Below are 21,996 nucleotides of genomic sequence, written 5' to 3' on the forward strand. Positions count from 1 at the left end.
GTGGAGGAGAGGAGGAGGGGGAGGAAGTGATGGAAGCCTTTTTTGTTTGACGGATCTGGCAGACGAAAAAAAGGGGGGTGGGGGGTGGGGGTCTGTTGGGGGGTGAAATCCTTCCTTGTAAGAGATTTAGTCTTTTGGATTAAAGGAATGTGCGTCCAGAGTGAGATGTGTCTCAGAGCGCAGCGGAAAAGGATGAACCCGAATGCATTGCGACTAGAGACACGATTCCCTTTTACATGCTTACACAAACGACTTATAAAAGAACTTGGATTCCCTGTGTATGATCTATTTTAGCTGACTACACATAATTTACACTGCCGTTGAAAAGTTTGAGGTCAGCAAGATAATTCAATTGATAAACAGGGATAGTAAAAACATTTATAACGTCACAAAAGATTTCTATTTCAATCAAAAGCTGTTCTTTTTAACTTTCTACTCATCAAAGATTTCTGAAGCAACCTATATTGCCAAAACTGTTGGGACACTTCCCTTACATGAACTTTAATGACATCACATTCTTAATCCGTAGGGTTTATGGAGTTTATATGGAGTTGGCCAACACTTTGCAACTATAACAGCTTCAACTCTTTTGGGAAGGCTTCCCACAAGGTTTAGGAGTGTGTTTATGGGAATTTTTGACAATTCTTCTAGTAGGGCATTTGTGAGGTCAGGCACTAATTTTGGATGAGAAGGCCTGGCTCACAATCTCCGCTCTAATTCATTCCAAAGGTGATCTATCAGGCTGAGGTCAGGACTCTGTGCAGGCCAGTCAAGTTCCTCCACACCAAACTCGCTCATCCATGGCTTTGTGCACTCTTGCGCAGTCATGTTGGATCAGGGAGGGGGCATCCTCAAACTGTACTCACAAAGTCGGGAGCATAAAAAGGTCCAAAATGTCTTGGTATGCTTAAGCATTAAGATTTCCTAAATCTTAACTAAAGGACCAAGCCCAACCGGTTGAAAACAACCCCACACCATAACCCCCCTCCCCCCTCCACCAAACTTTACACTTTGCACAATGCAGTCAGGCAAGTACCATTCTCCTGGCACCAATCAAATCCAGACTCATCCATCAGATTGGCAGACAGTGAAGTATGATTTGTCACTCCAGAGAACACGTCTCCACTCCTCTAGGGTCCAGTGGCAGCGTGATTTACACCACTGCATCCCACGCTTTGTATTGCACTTGGGGATATAAGGCTTGGATGCAGCAGATCGGCCATGCAAACCCCAGTACCAAGCTTGAATTCACTGAGCTCCTGAGAGTGACGCATTCTTTCACAAATGTGAAAGAAATGTTTCTTTAAGGGTAACTCAACCCCTGTTCAGAGCCTACCTCCAGCCACTGGCAATATTTGAAAATTGCTCAAAAAGTGGGCAGAGCCCAACGGAGACAGAGGGGACAAACCGAGGGTGGGGCCGAGCGGTGGGCGTGCACCGCAGTGACGGATTGATTGACAGCTGTCTGACTCACAAAGATGGAGAGTGGATTGGAAAATACTGGATTGCCAGTAACTTTGCAACAGAGCGGTCATCTAAAGTAGAGGACTTTTCTCCCCTACCTTCACCTGAAGTGGAGGAGGGTGAAATGTATGTAGACACAGGGCCAGAGCCTTATCAATAGAGCCGCTGGCTCAAACTGCGTTAACTCCCTATGCCAACAATGCTCATTCATTCATTCATGCTAGCGAAGCTGCAACACAAGCGAAAATGAGACTAACTTACTATCTAATCTATGAACACTGAACAGTCAAATCCTATATTTGAACTAAAAATAGATCAAATACATGCAATGTATTTATTCAAATGAACTGAATCAATAAGCAGTGCAGGACCAATAAGTTCAAACCTAATAGCCTATTATAAACAGATTTCCTTAAAGGTGCACTATGTAGTATTTTTGCAGTGAAATATCCAAAAACCACTAGGCCAGTGTTATATATTTTGTTCTGTTGAGTACCTACAATATCCCAGAAGTTTCCAACTATTTGTAAGTTGTGAGGAAATTGCTATTTTAACTAAGGACAGGGACGTTTCAGCATTGCATTTGAGGGAGTCGCCTGTCAATTGCGTCTCATCTGCGCTACCCTCTGTTTCGGCTTTTATTTGGCAGGAGCGCTTTACTCTATGCTGTGTGAACAAGTGAACCCACGGAGTAAAGTCATAACATCTTTTTAAACACACTTAAATGTATCTAATATGATAAACAGAGCTACATTACCTCAAATCATAACCGGAAGAGCGGATCTATGCAGGCGCCCGGCGAATGTGTCCCGTCCCGTCATAATAAAAGTCCCGGTATTCGCGAGGCGGGTATTTGTTTAACAATCGCTCCAGCAGCCGTGCTCAGGTCCATAATACTCGGTCCTGCTCTGCTTTAGACTACAGTAACGTTAATAACCGCATGCATGAACGTGATTTCTGCCCGAGTCCTATTTTCCACCGGCTGTGATGAGAAGACCACATCTCCCAAGATGCTGCGCTCACACTTTGCGTCATCAAATTACGCATTTGTTTTGAATAGGCGCCCTCCAGTGGACGGAAAGCTGCATAGTGCACCTTTAAATAAAAGTTAGACTATATACGCCAGCATGTTATGGTATTGTTGTTCATTACCACGGCAACCACTTGCATGTCAGGGTTTATCTGAAAGCGTCATAAGTATGAAAATTATCTGTAGACATTGACGGGCGGCAAAAATATTACAAGAAAAGCTTGACACAACTGCATTATTTATCCATATTTTCTTTATTAGAATGTTGAAAGCAAGTGTCAAGTAAGTTTCATTCATAATGTTTCTACTTCATGCAACATGAACGCTCATACTGGAAGGAAGCCGTTCTCATCATGTGATCACGGAAAAACATTTCTTAGTGCGTGGTGAGCTTGTGCCAGGGGTGTGGTAGTGAGCCATTGGAAGAACCAGTATATGTCACAATGACCTACAACGTGAAATAGGAAAATTCAACTGCAGTAGCCACTGTTCAACCTTAAGGGCAGCACTAAGACGTTTTTTACACCATATATTATAGAATTTAGTAGTGTCCGTGACGTCACCCATAGGATTCTGAAGTGCAGTTTTGAAGTTTAAAGCTACACTGTGTAACTTTTTTAGTTCATTCTTAGCTAAAAACACATAAAACTATATGTGCTCATTAATGTATATTTACTTCTTTCAAGTAATAAAGTATTCTCGTAAGTTTATAATATGCCATTGACAATACATACGGGTGAGGGGTTTGAATGCTGGTCGCCATTTTGTCCCTCCATCTTGAAAGTACATTAGTTAAATATACCCATAAATTCAAGCTTCGCCTTTCGCGTTTTAATACTCGATGGCACCGTGTCGAATGTGAAGAGGGGGATTGCCATGTTAATCTTGGACTAAATCGGCCACGAAATCAGAATTGAGAGGAACAGAAACTAATATTCACTGGATGGTCACATACCTTTTCACTGCTAGATGGGGGAAAATATCACACAGTGTTAGCCTGACAAGCCAGACCCACATCAAGATGTTTGGTCTGGAGACTCACCATTGACAGGGCTCAATCCGAGGGGCGGGATAAACGGTTGTCTTTCAAACTCCCTCTGCACGCGATAGGATAGCGCTACAACCAACCAGAGCAACGAAGGTGAAACAGAGCTTGTTGATAGATTAAACATTCGCCGTATCCGGTCAGCAAAACTCCGAACACATCTTCCCTTTTTAAGAATGACTTCAGTGCCGATCTTTGTTCTTTTCTCAGAGAAAAGCTTAACTCCAAGTTTTCCAGAGTCGCGGTCAAAACTGATTCGAAAGACCGCCGTTCGCCAGTTTCTGTGTTTACTAGAAGCACACAAGCGCAACTCGGCCGTCGTCGTTATGGCCCCGCCCACCGACTCTATACATGATGTGATTGGCCCAGCAAGAGATAGGCGAATACAGCTCAGAAGGGTATTGAGAGTTGCTAGACGACACTCGCGGGCAGATTAAATTTGACCTGCCGCTAGGGTGCGTCTAGATTTCTAGGCTAACACAGTGTAGCTTTAAAGTAGAGACAAGCTGGCCATTGCCATTTGATAAATGGCTGTCCACCTGTCAATCAAAGTGGTCAAAGAGATTCTGCTCCTTTTTGGAGTCAGTTAATGAATTCCAGTTTAAGTCACTTTCATATTGGCTTCAAGAGAAACTGCGGGAGGTTGCCGCTTTTTCTTTCTTTCTTTTTCTTTCTTTCTTTCTTTCTTTCTTTCTTTCTTTCTTTCTTTCTTTCTTTCTTTCTTTCTTTCTTTCTTTCTTTCTTTCTTTCTTTCTTTCTTTCTTTCTTTCTTGGCTCTACCTTGTTATTCTTATCTGAAGAAACATTTGTGCAGTAAAGAGGCTTGTTTATTTTGGTCAGTGCTCAGAATGTCCGTCTTTCTGTGTTTCTTCCTCTGTGGCATCACACACTTCCCCCCTGCACTCCCTTTGAAACCTGAGCCTGATATTACAGCATAGAGGTGTCATTCATGTTATTTTAGGTTTCACTCTTGCTGGAGGCTTTTCGACCTCACACACACCCACATACAGTCAAGTGGCCCTTTGGGGACTTTATTCAAACAGACGTAGCACAAACACAATTGGGCACTGATCCCGGATCTGGTGAAATATCAGTTCTTGCAGAGCTTGTTGGAGAAGAGAACTGCCCTCCATAGACCGTTTTTGACAGAACGTGATAAACTAGTTTTGAATCGTCTCAGCATTACGCCATAGAAGAGGTGGAGCATTGCAGCGGTGCGGTATCCTCAACAGGCTGATAAAATAGATCAATAGATTTCTGAGGTTCTGAAGACCAAGAGGTCTGATTTCAGCAAGAATGTTACCATCTCTTTAGACATGTAAAGGATCGTTCCAAGTGCAGAAAATAGCCAAGAGGAGAAAGACGCCGCTGAATTTCTCAATTGTACTCTAGTGAAATTCTGTCTGCCCACTGCACCCTTTGTGGTTAACCAGCCCCTTGACGCTGATGTTGTTTCTTTTGGGCAGGCTGCACTTACAGATGTGCTCATAAGTTTACATATCCCCAGCAGAATCTATAAAAAAAACTATAATAATAGATTAAATCTTTTTAGTAATATACCAGATATTTTGTATATCTATGAATCCTCACTATTAACTATTAACTATGACTTTTGCCTCAGTAAACTCCTAATTACTGCATATTAATAGTTGTAAAGTAGTTATTAAGTGTAGGTATTATAAGATTAAGGAATGTAGAATATGTCCATGTAGAATGAGATATTACTATGTGCTTTATGAGTACTGATAAACTGCCAATATCCTAGTAATATATGCATGCTAATAAACAACTAGTCAATAGTGCAACTAGCCTGACAAGCCAGACCCACATCAAGATGTTTGGTCTGGAAACTCACCATTGACAGGGCTCAATCCGAGGGGCGGGATAAACGGTTGTCTTTCAAACTCCCTCTGCACGCGATAGGATAGCGCTACAACCAACCAGAGCAATGAAGGTGAAACAGAGCTAGTTGATAGATTAAACATTCACCGTATCCGGTCGGCAAAACTCCGAACACATCTTCCCTTTTTAAGAATGACTTCAGTGCCATTCTTTGTTCTTTTCTCAGAGAAAAGCTTAACTCCAAGTCTTCCAGAGTCGCGGTCAAAGCTGATTCGAAAGACCGCCGTTCGCCAGTTTCTGTGTTTACTAGAAGCACGTCGCAAACGCAACTCGGCCGTCGTCATTATGGCCCCGCCCACCGACTCTATACATGATGTGATTGGCCCGGCAAGAGTTAGGGGAATACAGCTCAGAAGGGTATTGAGAGTTGCTAGACGACGCTTGCGGGCAGATTAGATTTGCTGCCGCTAGGGTGCGTCTAGGCTATAGTGCGTCCCTATTATTACCCAATATACCCTATTAATATTAGACCCTATACTAAATTGTTACCAGATTTTATATATATATATATATATATATATATATATATATATATATAAAACTTAAAAATATAAAATAACAATAATATTGTGAAATTCAATTTTAAAATAACTGTTTTCTATTTTAAAATTTTTAAAATTCCTCTGATTTAAAGGGTTAGTTCACCCAAAGATGAACTTGATGTCATTAATGACTCACCCTAATGCCGTTCGACACCCGTAAGACCTCTGCTCATCTTAAAACCTCGCTATGACTTTATTCAGCATCGTCTTATCTTCCGTGTTCCTCAAATAAAGACCCAAACAGTTGTGAATCAGCGTATTGATTCATGATTCAGATCGTATGTCAAACTGGCAAACTGCTGAAATCACGTGTCATTGGCGATCCGAATTGATTCACTGATTCATGACCGTTTGACTATTTGAGGAACACGGAAGAGAAGTCAATGCTGAATAAAGTCGTAGTTTTTGTTATTTTTGGACCAAAATGTATTTTCGATGCGTCAAGAGATTCTAACTAACCAACTGAGGTCACATGGACTACTTTGATTATGTTTTATTAGCTTTCTGGACATGGACAGTAAAGTGTGCATAGACTGCATATGCTCTGGGACTATAAAATTTCTTAAACTGTGTTCCGATGATGAACGGAGGTCTTACAGGTGCGGAACGACATTAGGAGAGTCATTAATGATATCAATTTCATTTTTGGGTGAACTAACCCTTTAAGTAGCCATTACTCCGGTCTTCAGTTTCACATGATTCTTGCAATTATTTTTAGAAACTATTATAATAAGCTGATTTGGTTCTCAAGAAAGATGTATTATTAGCATCATCAATGTTCAAATCAGTTGTGCTACTTAATATTTTTTGTAGAAACATTAATACATTTTTTCCAGGATTTTATTGTGCATTTTTAATTTAATCTTGTGTAAAAATAGCTCCATTCTTTCCATTCTTTCAATCAATCTTTAAACAAAAAGAAATGTTAAAAATCTCGTCTGTATTTAATCACACTGTAAACAGAAGGTCAAATTGGGCACATATTCAAAATACTCTTCTCGACAATGTTTGAACCTGTGTATTGTTGGCTCTTCTCGCATTATCGCCTCCTTAGGGTGAATCACTTTGCTGTATTCCTCATTTGTAAGTCCCTTTGGATAAAAAGTGTCTGCTAAATGTATAAATGTTAAAGATGTGATGCCAGCAACTAGTCCTTCCCTGCAATTCTTGTTAGCACTTATCGGTAATTTTATTTTAGCCTTCAATTTTTCCCCACATTCTTTGCTTTAAGCCACATGTACGGTTGAACTGTAGCTCGTTCAATAATAATGTTGGTTTCTCTCCTCAGGGATGTGATAAAGAGAATAGACCAGTCTGAGTTTGAGGGATTTGAGTACATTAATCCTCTGCTGCTCTCCACTGAAGAAACCGTATGAGGGAAGAACAATACGGCCGATGTTTCTCTGCCTGCGGCTCCATGAGACTACTACAGCTGAGCTTAGCTCAGACTATGTGTTCACAGAGAAGAACTTTCCTTCAAACTGCTTTAAAGACAAAAAGCAACACTAAGACTTCAAGTTTCGGACCCTCCCCGAGTTATTTTAGGATTACACTGGAAAAGGAAACGACTGGAGGAACTTCAGAAAACAAACTCAGAACTATTCCCCAAATTTCAGCTGTTGATTGTCTTCCTGCTTCCCGGCATCCTCTTTCCTTTTGACACCCATGTTTGTGTGAGTGTAAGCGCACTGTTGCCTGGGACTCGAGATAGCTCCATCGATGTGTGCCTGCATCCTTCAGAGACTACATTTCCCATCAGCCCTAGCTAAATATGACAGTTCTAACTTAATGTGCACTTTTTATTTTGTTCGACTTTTTCGTTCCATTTTTAAAAAAAATCTCTTTAATCTTGTATGAGGTGCATCCTCAAGCAAAACAAGAATGTATAATGTTTAAAAGTAAATGTTGTATTATAGTGTAGGTAGCCAATCGAAGAATTTATGATGCCTTCTATGATGCAAAGTGGCACATTTTAATTCATGACCATGATGGTTTCCTAAACAGTGGGTAGCTGTGCTTTAAACCACTAGCTTTTAACCACCCATGTTGATTTTACAGAGTAAATGGGAGATAAAATGTTTTTTTGTTTTGAAGAAGTGCCTCAAAAATCCAAAATTCACCATGCTCCAAACTGCTCTGAACTCCATGTTAGATCGGAGTTGATTTTTCCAATGCACCATCCAATGAGAAATGTGAGCTGCAGGTGTTTTTGTTTTGTTTCGTTTTTTTAACTTACATAACACTGATACATATGTTGAAACCAAGACAAGAAGGTCTTGGAATAGTCACAAAGCCCAAATACATCAGACATGGCAGTAATATTACCAACCTAGGCTCAATGGAAAAATCTGCCTCTACCGACATTTTTGCAAAACTCCAAAAACATACCTATATTTCACTAGATTCCAGCTGAAATGAACACTAGTGGCTGTAAAACAACTTTCATTCCTTTTCACACAAATTATGATTACAGTGGCAGGTTATTGATTAATAAAGACTTATTTTTTAGCAGTTCTTGCACAATACTATGTTATGACCTGGAAACACTTTTACCATAATGCATGATTTGTAAACTAATACATTTTGATGCTTGCATCACATAATCAGCTCCATATGGCTGATTGGTACAGCATTGCATATGCGATGTGTAGTGCTTGGGTACGAGTCTTGTGAAACTCAAGTCACAATAAAAGAGTTTAAAGACATGTAGAAGCAAGCTGTGGAAAACCACAATGTTCTCTCACCATTCCTGATTTCTAACACGCACTAACAGCGGTTGCTGTAGTCTTGTGGCTATCAGAGCAGAAACAAAAGCTGCTGCTCTCCGTATGTTTTTCCGTCTCCGGGCGTGTTCAGATGTCAATTGCACAAGTTTATGTTGTCCATTCGAGTGAACGATCTAATAAAGCACATACAAACCCCTTGAAGAATTCAGGATAGAAGTGGTAGAAAGCCAAAAGTGATTGTAAACGGGTACGCGTCTCCCTCGTCTACTTGTGATCGGATCAAATAAAACTCATCTTAATACCAGGTCTAAACAGGCATTTGACACTTGCATCACATCGGCCCTGTTTACACCTGGTATTAAGATGCGTTTTGTCAAAAGTGGGCAACGCGCTAAATACAGGTGTGAACGGGGTGTAAAACGTTTTGAGCTTGTCCACTTTCGACCACTTCCAGAGGTTGTCGAACACATTGGACCGGATTGCTTTCGTAGTGTAAGCGCTTGAATGGTCGAATGTTCGAACAGCCGCAAAAGCCTGCCGCAGAGTCCTACACGGGTCCATTTTTGGAGACCCGCTCCCGCCCATACCCGCAAGGTTTAGCACCAGATCCGAGCCGTGACCTGTGAAAATATCAAAATTAAATCCGCACACGCCCAGACCCGTTAATATTTGGCCCATTACCCGACCCGTGCCCGCGATAAATCACACACGCTAAAACATTCAAATTAGAATGCTTTATTTTTTATCCTACACCTCTCTCAACATCAACAGCGTCATGAATGGGCTAAACAGGCTAAAGTGCCTTTAAAGACTCGTCAACAATTTCATATAGCTACTCCACTCACCAACTTTACTTTTACTTCATCCATTGCTACTCCTGCAACGCTCGCTCCTTCTGGGTTACGAGAGGCATCAACAGAAGTTTCAATGTCGCAGTGGTGGTGACATGATGGGTCATGGCATATCGTTGTTGCATGTAGACCTATGTGTAATGGTAACTTGGACATAGAAATTGTAACAGCCTACAATATGTTCGAGGGGGGAAGAAGGAGGCGGGAACCGGCGAACATTTAAAAGACTTTAACCAAACAAAACGAAAGTAACGTGGGTAGCCCCTCACGGACATCTGCCACGTGCACACACATAATAAAACGTAAACAAAACTCAACGTCAAATCCAGGTCTGGTGATCTCTCGTCCTTATATGCCTCCGAGCTGCCTCAGAGGACTCGAGACCGGTGTGGCTCGCAGGTGACGCTCATTCACAATCACACCCCGTTAAGCTCTCTCTCTCTCTCTCTCTCTCTCTCGTTCACTTTGCCACAGAAATATTGCACATATTTTTCATCTGCCGATCTGCGCTACTACCCGTCCGCACAGAGTTAATTATCCGCCCGCATCCCCGCCCGTGAATTTTATAAATGTCACAATCCACCCGTTTTAGCCACTTTTATGCGGGTACCCGACCCGTTGCAGGACTCCGGCCTGCCTGCTCTCCGCCCTGACCTAACGTGTAAACATTACGGGAAGCGTGCTAGCCAGACGGATTTAAACTTTGTTGGCTGCAGACCAAAGTTTGGTTTGAAGATTAAAAACATTCCAAGCACAACGTTCACTCCCCATTCCTGATTTCTAACACGCACTTGCATCGTTCGGAGTGATCTTGGATCTTGCCGCTATCAGAGCAGAAATGAAAGAAAATGTTTTTCTGTTGTCTCCAAGCAAGTTCGTATGTTAATTGTGCCCATTAGATTGAAAAAACATATACATTTACCCTGCCATAGACCCTCCCCTTAAGAAATCGGGACAGAAGTGGTTGAAAGTGGACAAATGTGTATCCTATGAGTCTCCCTTGTCTACTTGTGACCTGATTTAACAAAACGCATCTTAATACCAGGGGTAAACGGGGTGTTTGACGCTTGCATCGCATAATCAGCTCCATATGGCTTTTCTGATGTAGTAAACCTGCTTGGATACGAATCCTGTGAAACACAAGTCACAATAAAAGCTCAAAGCCCCTGTCCCGAAATGCACACTTCATACGTTCTTGTGGACTTAAAATGTCTGGTGTCTGTCAGCTAAAGGCCCGGGAATACTTCGATTTCTTTCAGAGTATACTCAACCGAGGATGAGCGCGGATGGCTGAGTTCGACAGAAGCGCCTTACAATTGTTGTGACTCTTCTTTCTTTCTTGCGCATTTGCTGTTGTACGTGCGGCGTCTCAAAAATTGGGCTGCACAAAATTGCGTGGATGGTGCGTCTCATTTGTCATTTTAGGTTTCAGGGGGATGCTCGCGAGTTCTCCCTTTGCGCACAGACTTCTTCCCGATAGTCAAACTGGCATTAATTGGCGAACCAGATATGTAATTTCCGTACTGCCTCGATGCTTAGAACAACCAACATATAATTAAACATTCCCAAACACACATACATCTGTCTCGGATAAAACTGAATGCACTTTTAGCGCCACTCATTTTGATAATTGCTGCAATCATGCAAGAAGCAAAATAATATAATTTTGCATAAATGTTGGCACAGGAACAATTTTCCAATGAGCCTATAGGTTTGATATTACAGTAGCATTCTTTAAAACCGCACTCTACATTACTCAAATGGCTGCTCCCGATAAGAGGGTTTTGTGTTGTACTCGTGTGATCTGTCAATAGCGTGCTGTTGAGGGGCGAGAGAACACAAACAAGGGGTTTGTACATCATGTCTCTGGTGTTATGTGGTGGTAAAATTGTGCAAGTGATGTAAATCTCAGATTACCTCAACGCATGGCGAACTGTGCCCAAAATCAGCCTATACAACACTCGGTATAAAACACAACTAGCACAAAGTGTTCGGAATAGAATTCTAGCCTACTACTTGTAGATGCTATATATATATAGTACAAATAGTATGCAAAATGATTATGTCGATAAACATTAGTATGCCAGATTGTCACATGGTATCTTGGGATGTTGCATATAAGCAACTTATAATGACTTTCTAAACTCGATTTTATCTAAAAATGTGTCCAATGAGCCAAAAAGAAAAAAAAGAGATGGAAATTGAAGGTCAAGTTGTGTGCGTTGCATTCTGGGATACACTATTCTGCGCTGTGTGTGTCTTGGCAAGTGCAGTAGATGGATCATCTGGGTATCCTATGCATACTGTGCACAGCATACATACTGCAAAGCTGGTGAGAGTAGCGTGTTAGTATGCTATTCCGAACACAGTTTTCCACTAGGGAAACACAACAAAAGCATCGCTTTCAATTTCACATCAAAACAGCCAATCGCAGGCTAGCTTGACTGATTAATCCTCACAGTGATAAAGTATGGTGTTATTAAGCAACTAGATATGTTTTCTATCTTCTGTTGCATTTAATCTCCAAGTTTTGTTTTTTTTAGTTCCCCCTCTTCCTGAAGAGTGAAGACGACACTCTTAGATGTGAATGCTTTGAAGAAATCAGACCTGTATGAAGAATTGCTGCCATGTTAACAGGATTAATTAGCTGCTTTTGTGTCAGACAGCAGCGAGATTAGCAGACGGGCTAAGAACAAAGAACGGCCCAGGAGATAACACGCGTGACGAACGCAACGATAACGAGGAAGAGAGCAAAACCAGATTACCCCACCATGTTTTCAGCTCTCTAATGAAAAGCTGGTACGGAAACAGCCACAAAATGTTCATGGAACTCCACTCTTTATGAATGATGTATGGCTTGTTTATGACAGGAACTTCAGGTGAATGCAAACTGCCAACGAGTGGCATTCAAGCATTGTTTGACAGGGCCATTGCTGGTGTGAATTTTCAGGTTTTTAACATAAAGACGGCCCTACATGACAATTTTCCTTCATTTTCATTCCTTACTGTTTGAGAACAGGTACTATGATACATTGCAAAGGACCAAGTAATAATCCATCTTCATCCGACCAAATTAATTTTCCACCAGCTCAAGATAATGTACAGAATCCACATGAAACAGTCCGATTTATGATTGTCCTTTGTTTTTTTGTTTAAGTTTAGCATAGTTGTAAATATCTGTAATTTAACCCTTAATTTTTCACAAACGAGATGAATAAATCTGTTTCTGCACCATTATAAAGGATCTCTGAATCCAGCTGTCCCGACCGCTAGTCTCAAACTCAGAGCCCGAGACTGCAATAAAATAAAAGTTCCTGTCCCTGAAAACATTTTTAAGCAAGAAATGTCCTTACATCTTATCAACTCGCCAAATACAAAAGCCGTCGCAAACAGTTTTCTTTTTTTCAGTTCTTTCCTTTCGTTGAGTCCAAAGCAAATTACGCTCTTATCAATGTGCTACAGGGGGAATACTTTTATATTTGAAGTGTTTGTTTTATAAATTATTGTAAATGAAAGCTCCAGTACAGTTTCTGTGGGCTGAGGGTGGGAGAGAGAGAGAGAGAGAGAGATGTGTGAACATGTCTTTGGTTTTATGAAGTTAAGTCTTAAGCATCTTAGATAACAACTGTAAATCAGTAAATGTTCATTGTAATGACTTCACATTTCCTGTCTCATGATTTCTGGGTGTGGAAAAATGAAAAGAAAAACAACTGAGAGAACACTGTCTTTATTGCATAATGCATATTTTTCGATCATATTTTATTAGAAATACTTAACAGGTCCACTGGTTACAGTAATCAAAATGTTAAAGTAATATTTTGCAAGCATGTAGCCACAAAGGAAAACACAGATATCCAAAATAATAGAATTTCATTATCATCACCAAATAATATCGTCATGCATCTCTGATAAACATTGTGCAAGATGACTATCACATTCCATTTGGGTAAACCTGGAAAAAAAAGCACACACACATTAGATCCTAACACAATAACTAAAGAGAAATCAATGTCTGTTCCAGTAATATGTGGTTTGTAAACCAAAGCACGGCTGTGCTAAAGCAAGACAAATTTTCTCTTGCACAATAAGCAGTTTTGGATACAAAATGAGATTTTTGAGTCATGATAAGTTATTGATCCCTCACTATCTTTCGAAAGCGATTTGGGAATAATGTATGTTGATGTAAGTTTTTGGACTGTAGAGAAAAGCTGTTTACAATGTAGCCGATCCCCTGATATCACTCAAAAAACATTTATCTGAAAACACTTCAATAATTTATGATTCTCAGATTTTCTCTTGGTAATTCCCAACATGCATTTGCTGAAAGCATCTGTCAGAATGAATGCACCTTTTTCTAGGATTGAAGAAACTCATTTTGGTAACACTTTACCATTAGGGACCAGGGTTCGTACAGATACTGTAAAATAAAATTCCAGGACTTTAAGCACTGCTTTTTTGGTTTTCAAGGACTGCAATCAGAGATCTTACTTATCAAAACAATATCTTTACTGAGTTTCAAATAAACAAGGTAAATAAAAATGTACTAATAAAATGATATAGTACAAATAAAGTGCAGTACATCCAAAGTATGCAATGTAGGGATGCACGATATATCGGCCACCATATCGGTTATCGGACAATATATGTTTATTTTTAATGTTAACGTTATCGGCCTGATAAGAAAATTTGGCAAATATATTAAAGCTGATAATTGCTTGAAATATGATTGGAATCACTTCAAAAAAGTAAAATACAGTTAAGTGCAACATGTGCAGCGCAAGTCTATTACATAGGCTACATACAATTATAATGAGAACATTGTGTGCTTGGGACATGGCTTTTAATGGTGTGACTTTTTTTTTTGTTATCAATATATCAGTTATCGGCTTTCAAATATAAAGCACTACCGGTAGAAAGCCCCAAAACTTTCAGTGCATAGAAGAGCCAATAGAAAGAGGCCATAAGCTGGTACACGGTTTTAAGGAGAAAACACTCAGCAATGGTTTTTTGACTGATAAATTTGCAAATGGTTTGTCTTAAAACCTATTAAAAACAAACAAATCATGGAACAAATTCTTTAACAAATCATGGAACCCTATTATAAGTTTCTCTATCTGTCATCGCGTTAAACTCGCCAATAGCGCGCCAGGTGGATAAGCCAGTGTGATTGGTGTGTGTGAATGTGATTGGTTCCAGCAGAAGTGTAGAAATGAATGTGCAGATTTCCAGGCTGAGTTGCCGGGCGAAATCAAATCACTGGCAGATCACGCTGGGTTTACCCATTCAAATAGTTCGCCCTCTTTCTTTTTTTTATAGTATTTCTTTATTCTTCAAAATAAAAAATAAAGATTTTCAAAATTTCTTCTTTTGTGTTCAGCAGAAGAAAGAAATTCATACAGGTTTGGAACAACCTGAGGGTGAGTAAATGACAGAATTTTCCGTTTTGGTTGAACCATCCCTTTAATGTTAATGAATGGTTGGTGGCTTTTTATTTTATAGTAGCAGACACAGAACGCCAGAAGTGAATAAATCCATTTCCAGTAGTTTAATGATGTATCCACACACAAAAATAAAGCACAGAGGAATATTTTGTTATAGTATGCTGCCGGCTAACAAGCACACAATAACTATGAGGTCACCGGGTCTCAAATTTGACATTACGACGATCGTCTATAGTACGACTCGGAACGACACTCATTTCCACTCGCATCCATTTGTTTGTGTTCCCTTCAAGGCTCCTTCCTTTCCTCTCTAATCCCTTTTCCAACCCAGACGGCTTGATGCTTCCCAGCAGCAAACCTCAAAACCATTCTGTGAATCTACACGCGCCAACCCACCGGTTCCCTTGATTCCCTCCATCAAGATTTCCATCTCTTCACCAGTCCTGCCCACGGCTCGTATCGACGCCCTCGGAAACTCGCTCTCTATATCTGCCTCTTTCTCTGTCTGTCCTTCCCTAGACAAGAGCGTTCATTGTGTCTCTCTCACGGGGCCGCCTGTGTTCTGCTGTGCTCTGCAGTCTGGCCAATGTACACACGGCGGGCAGAAAGCGGGCAGCGGCGCACGCCAGCCCTGCACTCGCAACAAAGTGCTTTCTTGTTCTACGACGTTCAGCGCTGCCCACCACGCCGAAGGAGCGCTGCTCTCGGACCTCGCAAGAATCTGGTGACTTTTTGACCCGTTCTGATGAATAACTGTCCTTCTTCGAGTTTCTCTTCCTCCACTCTTTAAGTACACTCACAGTCTGCCATGTTTCAATAGTGTTTCCTCTTTCTGAGAAGTGCTCCAAAGTTCACAGGCAGGAAAGTTCATAAACGGCTTTTCTGAAGAGTTGGCATTGATTAAAGATGGCAGCAGGGTGAAAATGACGCCTATAAACTGGTATGTGATTATACAGGCTATATAACAGTTGACTGTTTTAATCCAACATCAAGATTTTAGCTTTAAAAGTATGATACTTTTGAACAAGTTTCAATTATAATATAAGTACACAAATATAAAACCTTTATAATAAGGTTTCAGTTGTTAACATTAGTTAACATGAACAAACAATGATTCTACAGCATGTGCCTTATTGTTAATTTCACCATTTATTAATAAATTATTTTAAATTAAAATGTGTGTTTGTTAACATTAGTTAATACAATGTGAGCTAATTTCCAAGTTAATTAAAACTAACTAATGTTAACAAATGAGTCTATACATTAGTTTATGTATTATGAATTAAAAATGAATTAACAAATGAACAATACATTTTTAACTTAAATTTGTAAATGTATAACATTCTATCTAATCTCTAAGTAGATTTAAAAAGAGAACAAATGTTGCTTTTAATGTCAAAAAATGTAACCTGAAATGTATGAATTTGAAGTCCTAACTCCCATTTCATATACTGTATAAGTGGTCATGCAATGAAAAAAATTTTTTTTTTTTTATAAAGTACAAATATGATGTAGTCTTTCAATTAAGAACTCAGCAGAATGCATAATTATAAATAAAATAAAAATGCTGTTTAAATTGCAAGACATGCCAACGTTCTGTATTTATTCTCAAACTCATTTCAATTAATTATAATTTTAAAATATTACTCATTTTTGTACATCTAAAGACTAGTTTATCATAAAGTGCTGGATTGTTACCATCTAAAACAATCACTGCACCACCTCATAATAAAGTCTCTCTCCATTCAATGCTATGTATTGTGTAATACTTTGCGTATTTCATACTAGTACAACAATAACAGCTGATAATTGTTGCTATGTTCATCAATCAAAATAAAAACTCAAGTGTTCATAAAGCATCAAATATAATCCCATCTGAACTGGATCCTCTGCTCTACATCTGCAGGGATGACATCACATCCAGGAGCGAGTTACATAACCGTGGCTGTGATATCCATCTCGGAGTGCTCCACCAGCACCCAAGGCGCAAACACTCAAATCCATTCATTTAGGGAAAATAAAATGTCTTTCTCCAACAAATGACTAATTTTATTTTGGCCATTTAAAAAGAGGTGATAGAATTCATGATTCCATCCACCAACACTTCATCTTACGGTGTAGTTTTGCCAAGGGGTTCATGAGAGTGAGCGTATAGATGTCCTGGTTTAACCTAAAGGGCCAGATTAACATCTCTAATGCCAAAGCTGATCTCAGTCTTCTAGTCTCTGGTGTTCTAGAACATGCACGAACTCTACAATGACAGCAGATCACATTCCCCGCTTCTTCATTTGTGCTGCTTTTCCGCAAAACACCTGAATTCAGAGTTTGGCCTGTTTAATTGACTTCAGATGTCGATTAAACAGGCCAAACTCTCAGAATTCAGGTGTTTTTGAGAACTCCAGGAAAGAACAACAAAGAACTTCAGGTATTGCCTTCTGAAATACAAGTCTTAATTCATTCATGTGGATTTTCAATAAGACTATTTGCCAAAACCAAACAACAATGATGTTCTCTGGGCAAGCCAAATTGGGGAATGTTGGGATATTGTAGGTTATATGCATGTAACATTTTGGGTTGCTGCTGGAGCAAATGTGAGAACCTTACATTGACTGATGCATTGATTTTGTTGTCAACTCTGATTCTGCATTGTACTTGTACTTATTTATATGAAACATTCACTCACCCTTTAGGAAATTGTATTAGACACATTGGGCAGCACTCCAATCCTAATCCAGATGTTGCTCCGTATCCTTCTGGACCAGATTTTGTTCCTTGCCCCAATCCAGATTCACCTGCTCCTGAATTTCTTCCCTGCCCTGACCCAGATTCTTTAAGTCCTGGTTTTGCTCCATGTTCTACTCCAGGTTTTATTCCCAGTTCTAACCCAGATCCTCTTACTCCTGAAATTGCCCACTGCCCTGTTCCAGACCCTCCTGATTTTGCTCTCTGTGCTGATCCAGATACTCCAGCTCCTTGTTTTGTACCCATGACTGATACAGATCCTTCTGTTCCAGGTATTGTTCCTGGCCCTGATCCATATCCTCCTGCACCTGTTTTTGTACCCTTCCCTGCTCCAGATCCCCCTGCTCTTGATTCCGCATCCAATCCTGCTTTAGATCCTCCTGCTCTTGATCCTGCATCTAATCCTGCTTCGGATCCTCTTGCCCTTGATCCTACATACAATCCTGTTCTAGATCCCGATTCTAAACCTGCTCCACATCCTCCTGCTCTTGATCCTGTTTCCAATCTTGCTCCAGATCCTCCTGCCCTTGATCCTACATACAATCCTGTTCTAGATCCTCCTGCTCCAGATCCCTCGTCCAATCCTGTTCTAGATCCTTCTGCTCCAGATCCCGCATCCAATCCTGTTCTAGAACCTCCTGCTCCAGATCCTGCATCCAATCCAGCTTTAGATCCTCCTGTTCCTTTTCCTGCATCTAATCCTGCTCCAGATCCTCCTGCTCTTGATCCTACATACAATCCTGTTCTAGATCCTCCTGCTCCAGATCCCGCATCCAATCCTGTTCTAGATCCTCCTGCTCTTGATCCCGCATCTAATCCTGCTCCAGATCCCGCATCCAATCCTGTTCTAGATCCTCCTGCTCTTGATCCTGCATCTAATCCTGCATCCAATCTTGCTCCAGATCCTCCTGCTCTTGACCCTATATCCAATCCTGATCCAGATCCTCCTGATCTTAATTTCGCATCCATTCCAACTTTATATCCTCTTGTATGCTCTTGCATTTCTGATACTTTCCCCACTTGGCCAAATTTTTCACCACGTTTGTCAGACAATTGCCAACCCTCAACACAATTCACTTTGTCCTCTAGGTGGTGCGGCTGAGCAGTTTGTATGTCACAAAGTGACACACTCTCCAGATTAGGTGAGGATGTATAATTCTCTTGATCGGTGAGTGCTGGTTGGTCAGATTCTTGATTGAACAAAGAAATGTTCTTTGCTGCTGGAGGCTGTGAAGGGTTCTTGCAGTCATTCACTGGTGGTGGGTGAGGGAGAAAAGATGGATCTGGGAGATCTGGAGGGGGATTAGCATCTTCATCTGCACTGCACCACCTCCAATCACTTACTTTTTGTACAGGAGTTTTCTGAGGAAATAGAGAAAAAAAAATGACACAAATGATCACACTTGTAAATAAGACCCTTCCATTAGCTTGGATACCAGATTTGTTAATAGTTTAGAACAACAGTCAAATCAAGGTATGTTGTCATGATGACATGACATAGAGAATCAATGGGGGAAAAAACTGATATCAGAAAACTTAACACTTTTTCCAGAAAAAAAAAAAAAAATCCTTAGCCCTTTTTAACATTCCATAATTTCTAATGATAAAAAAGAAGGTATACAACATTAAAAAGTATTTGGTCAATGAAAGGAGGTGCTTAACATTATGAAAATTTTGATCATCAACCTTAGGATATTACATTACATTATGTATTTTATATGAGTAAACAAAATATCTAATAAATACATTTTGCAAACATGTTACAAAACATTTATATATATATATATATATATATATATATATATATATATATATATATATATATATATATATATATATATATATATATATATATATACAAATGTTTTTCCTAATTATTATTTTTGGTTAATAAAAAAGTTATTAATTAAAAATGCGTTTTAATACAATCAACTGAATCAATTAAACAGATGACAAAATTCTGATATTACTGTATTTTAATTGTTTGGGATTTGTGCCTCAAATGTTATTTGTTGTGTGTTTTTAAGTAATGGGATACCAACGTGTAAATGCCATTTATTAAATAAACATGCTGACCAGGAAAGCACACTACAGCCTTGTTGATAATTCTGGAAAGGACAATTCAGTAGTGTTCATCCTCTCATCTCCATGGAAAAAAACATCAAGCCTGCTGTTCCCATGTACAGAGGAAAATGTGAGATTTGCGGTCTCAGTTAGAGGGTGGGTCCTGCTTTTAAAGTCACTATGAAATCAAAATGGAAAAATCTTGTTTTTTGTTTTGTTTTTGTTTTTATGTAATATTGCAGCATTTTTTTAAATAAATGATTTATCCGTGCAAATCATTTTTTTATTATTATTCATGTTTACTCCTAATCTTATGATGAAGGGAATGAAGTGTTCAGAGCATTTGCCTCATAATGTGATCGTAAGATGTCATCTATAGACCTTACAGTGTCTATTTGCATTTAACATCCATTTCAAGACACAGTGCAGGAAATAACACCTCACAAATCATTCATCCTGTATTAAATAAGGTCATACAACAGTATTGTATCGCATACATTTTACAATATCTGAAAGGTTAAACCATTAATTATTCTCCTAGATTGTACAGTCATAGAGCCTTACTCTTTCATTAGAACCTGATGTATTACCGTGGATGAAGGTGGGGGGAGCTGTGGAATAGATTCCTCCTGATCAGACTGCAGGGCTGGGCAAAGAGCTCTCAAGGTAAGAGCCCAGAGTCTCTCCGCGTCACTTAATTCAGAACTCTCCCACCATCTCTCCCTGTAGCGTTGAATATAAAACACTTTCAAGTACAATATGATAGAGAATAATTGTATATTATTATGAAGATAGCTTCTTTTGCGGAGTATTAAACTCATATCATCAGGCTTCCTACCTGCCTGCAGACGTTTTGCTGCCCTGTAACGTTACTGTGCACACACTGTCATTTGACTTCTTGATCCTCGAGTGCTGCTCAGATCTACTCTCTTCAACGGATAATTTCTTCCTCTTCAGTTTAGACATCGTAGACATTCAGTTGTAAAATCCCTGCATCACTGTCAGAGGCATATGGACTATCCAAACAATAAAAACTACGCGGGACTTTCTTTGAACTACTTCCGTGTTCGGTCACAGATGTATTTTTGCGTTGAAGCTGCGCACTGATTGCGCAGTTTGAATGACATTTCGTTGCAGAAATATACGGCATCCGATTTCTATTATTTATTTGATCATAAAACCGTAGGTGTTCAGAGACTGAACTTTAGTGTGGTTATAACAACGTTCCAAAGTATTTTAATTATTCAGTTTAACATCATTATTGTTATTTCTTTATTGGCTTGATTCATTATTATTATTAGTATCATTATCATTTGATACATTGTATTAGATGATGAAGTGTCTGCTAAATGCATAAAAATGCTAATGTAAATCATCGTTAGGTGTATTGTTGCACTATTGTTTTGTTGATAATATTTTATGTTAAACTGTAATGTCAAAAAAGTTCAACATGGAGCCTGTTGAGAGGGGTTTGTTATTGTTTGGTTGCTCTAAGTCTAAGACAGGTCCCTCTGTAATAAATCAACCTCAGTGGTTATCACAGATTGGTCACATACATTAGTTGTGATTGGATTGTAAGTAAAAAATACTCAAGCACTATAATTGGAATTACTACACTAAAAATAGCAACTTAAACAGCTATCCAGTGATCATGTAGTGACTGAAGAAACCCACACATTGCAGTATGAAGGAACACATGGGGGCTGGGGGGATTTTCTGGTGGCCACCACCAAAATAAATGATCCATACGAGGTGCCTCAGCTCGAGCCCTGGAGAGGCTGAGGCAAGGTTTGGAACCATCTCTCTCCCCTGGATGAGAATTCCAGAAGGTTCTAATGCTGACACTGATGGTTCCATAGCCACACAGTGAGAGAGTACAATAGCAGATGAGTTTTGAGTAAGTCTGTTCAGGGATGGAGCCGGGGAGACTGCATCCAGGAAAGAGCGCTTATGTCATTAGGATTTGTGTGAGGCAATGTTGTGAGCCGTCGCCATGGTTGCCTGATGAAAAATGTAAAAATAGCGGGCGCTACCCGAGTACTTCCAAAAGCAAGCTTTCTCAATGCACAGTGGAAGAAGTGTTAGATGGTGAGAGGAGCATAGGAAAGGGAGTGAGAGGAGATTTAAGAATGGCCAATGTGCAGAAGAGGTTAAATTGCTAGCTTTTATCAGAAATCCATGGTGCATTA

The 21,996-nt window shown here is 39.7% G+C and overlaps 2 protein-coding genes across 6 annotated transcripts in view; one reads left to right on the forward strand and one right to left on the reverse strand.

Annotated features, from left to right (window-relative positions):
* The window catches only part of prkcz (protein kinase C, zeta), a 149,752-nt gene extending 136,536 nt beyond the window's left edge, over positions 1-13,216 (forward strand). For all 5 annotated transcript variants that reach the window (XM_067414071.1, XM_067414073.1, XM_067414075.1 and 2 more), the window contains one exon: positions 7,272-13,216. In XM_067414071.1, the coding sequence (XP_067270172.1) occupies positions 7,272-7,359 (88 nt within the window). In that variant the 3' untranslated portion in view covers positions 7,360-13,216. The remainder of the gene's footprint in view (positions 1-7,271) is intronic.
* A 55-nt stretch (positions 13,217-13,271) lies between these two features.
* Positions 13,272-20,878, reverse strand: si:ch73-70k4.1 (PE-PGRS family protein PE_PGRS26). The gene is made up of 4 exons (XM_067414076.1): positions 20,646-20,878; positions 20,398-20,530; positions 17,685-19,105; positions 13,272-13,512 (listed from the first exon to the last, which is right to left on the reverse strand). The coding sequence occupies exons 1-4, from the start codon at positions 20,780-20,782 to the stop codon at positions 13,440-13,442; spliced, it is 1,764 nt and encodes a 587-aa protein (XP_067270177.1). The 5' UTR covers positions 20,783-20,878; the 3' UTR covers positions 13,272-13,439.
* Between the last annotated feature and the right edge of the window lie 1,118 nt (positions 20,879-21,996).

This window comes from Pseudorasbora parva, chromosome 13 (assembly GCF_024679245.1).
Source record: "Pseudorasbora parva isolate DD20220531a chromosome 13, ASM2467924v1, whole genome shotgun sequence".
NCBI lineage: Eukaryota > Metazoa > Chordata > Actinopteri > Cypriniformes > Gobionidae > Pseudorasbora > Pseudorasbora parva.

What these genes read in the sequence shown, in the direction of transcription:
- si:ch73-70k4.1 (XM_067414076.1), bottom strand. Translation starts at nt 20,782, where the DNA reads ATGTCTACGATGTCTAAACTGAAGAGGAAGAAATTATCCGTTGAAGAG. An exon ending in AGCAAAACGTCTGCAGGCAG is followed by an intron (nt 20,531 to 20,645) that starts GTAGGAAGCCTG and finishes TCAACGCTACAG; the next exon opens with GGAGAGATGGTGGGAGAGTT. An exon ending in CTAATACAATTTCCTAAAGG is followed by an intron (nt 13,513 to 17,684) that starts GTGAGTGAATGT and finishes TTTTTTTTCCAG; the next exon opens with GTTTACCCAAATGGAATGTG.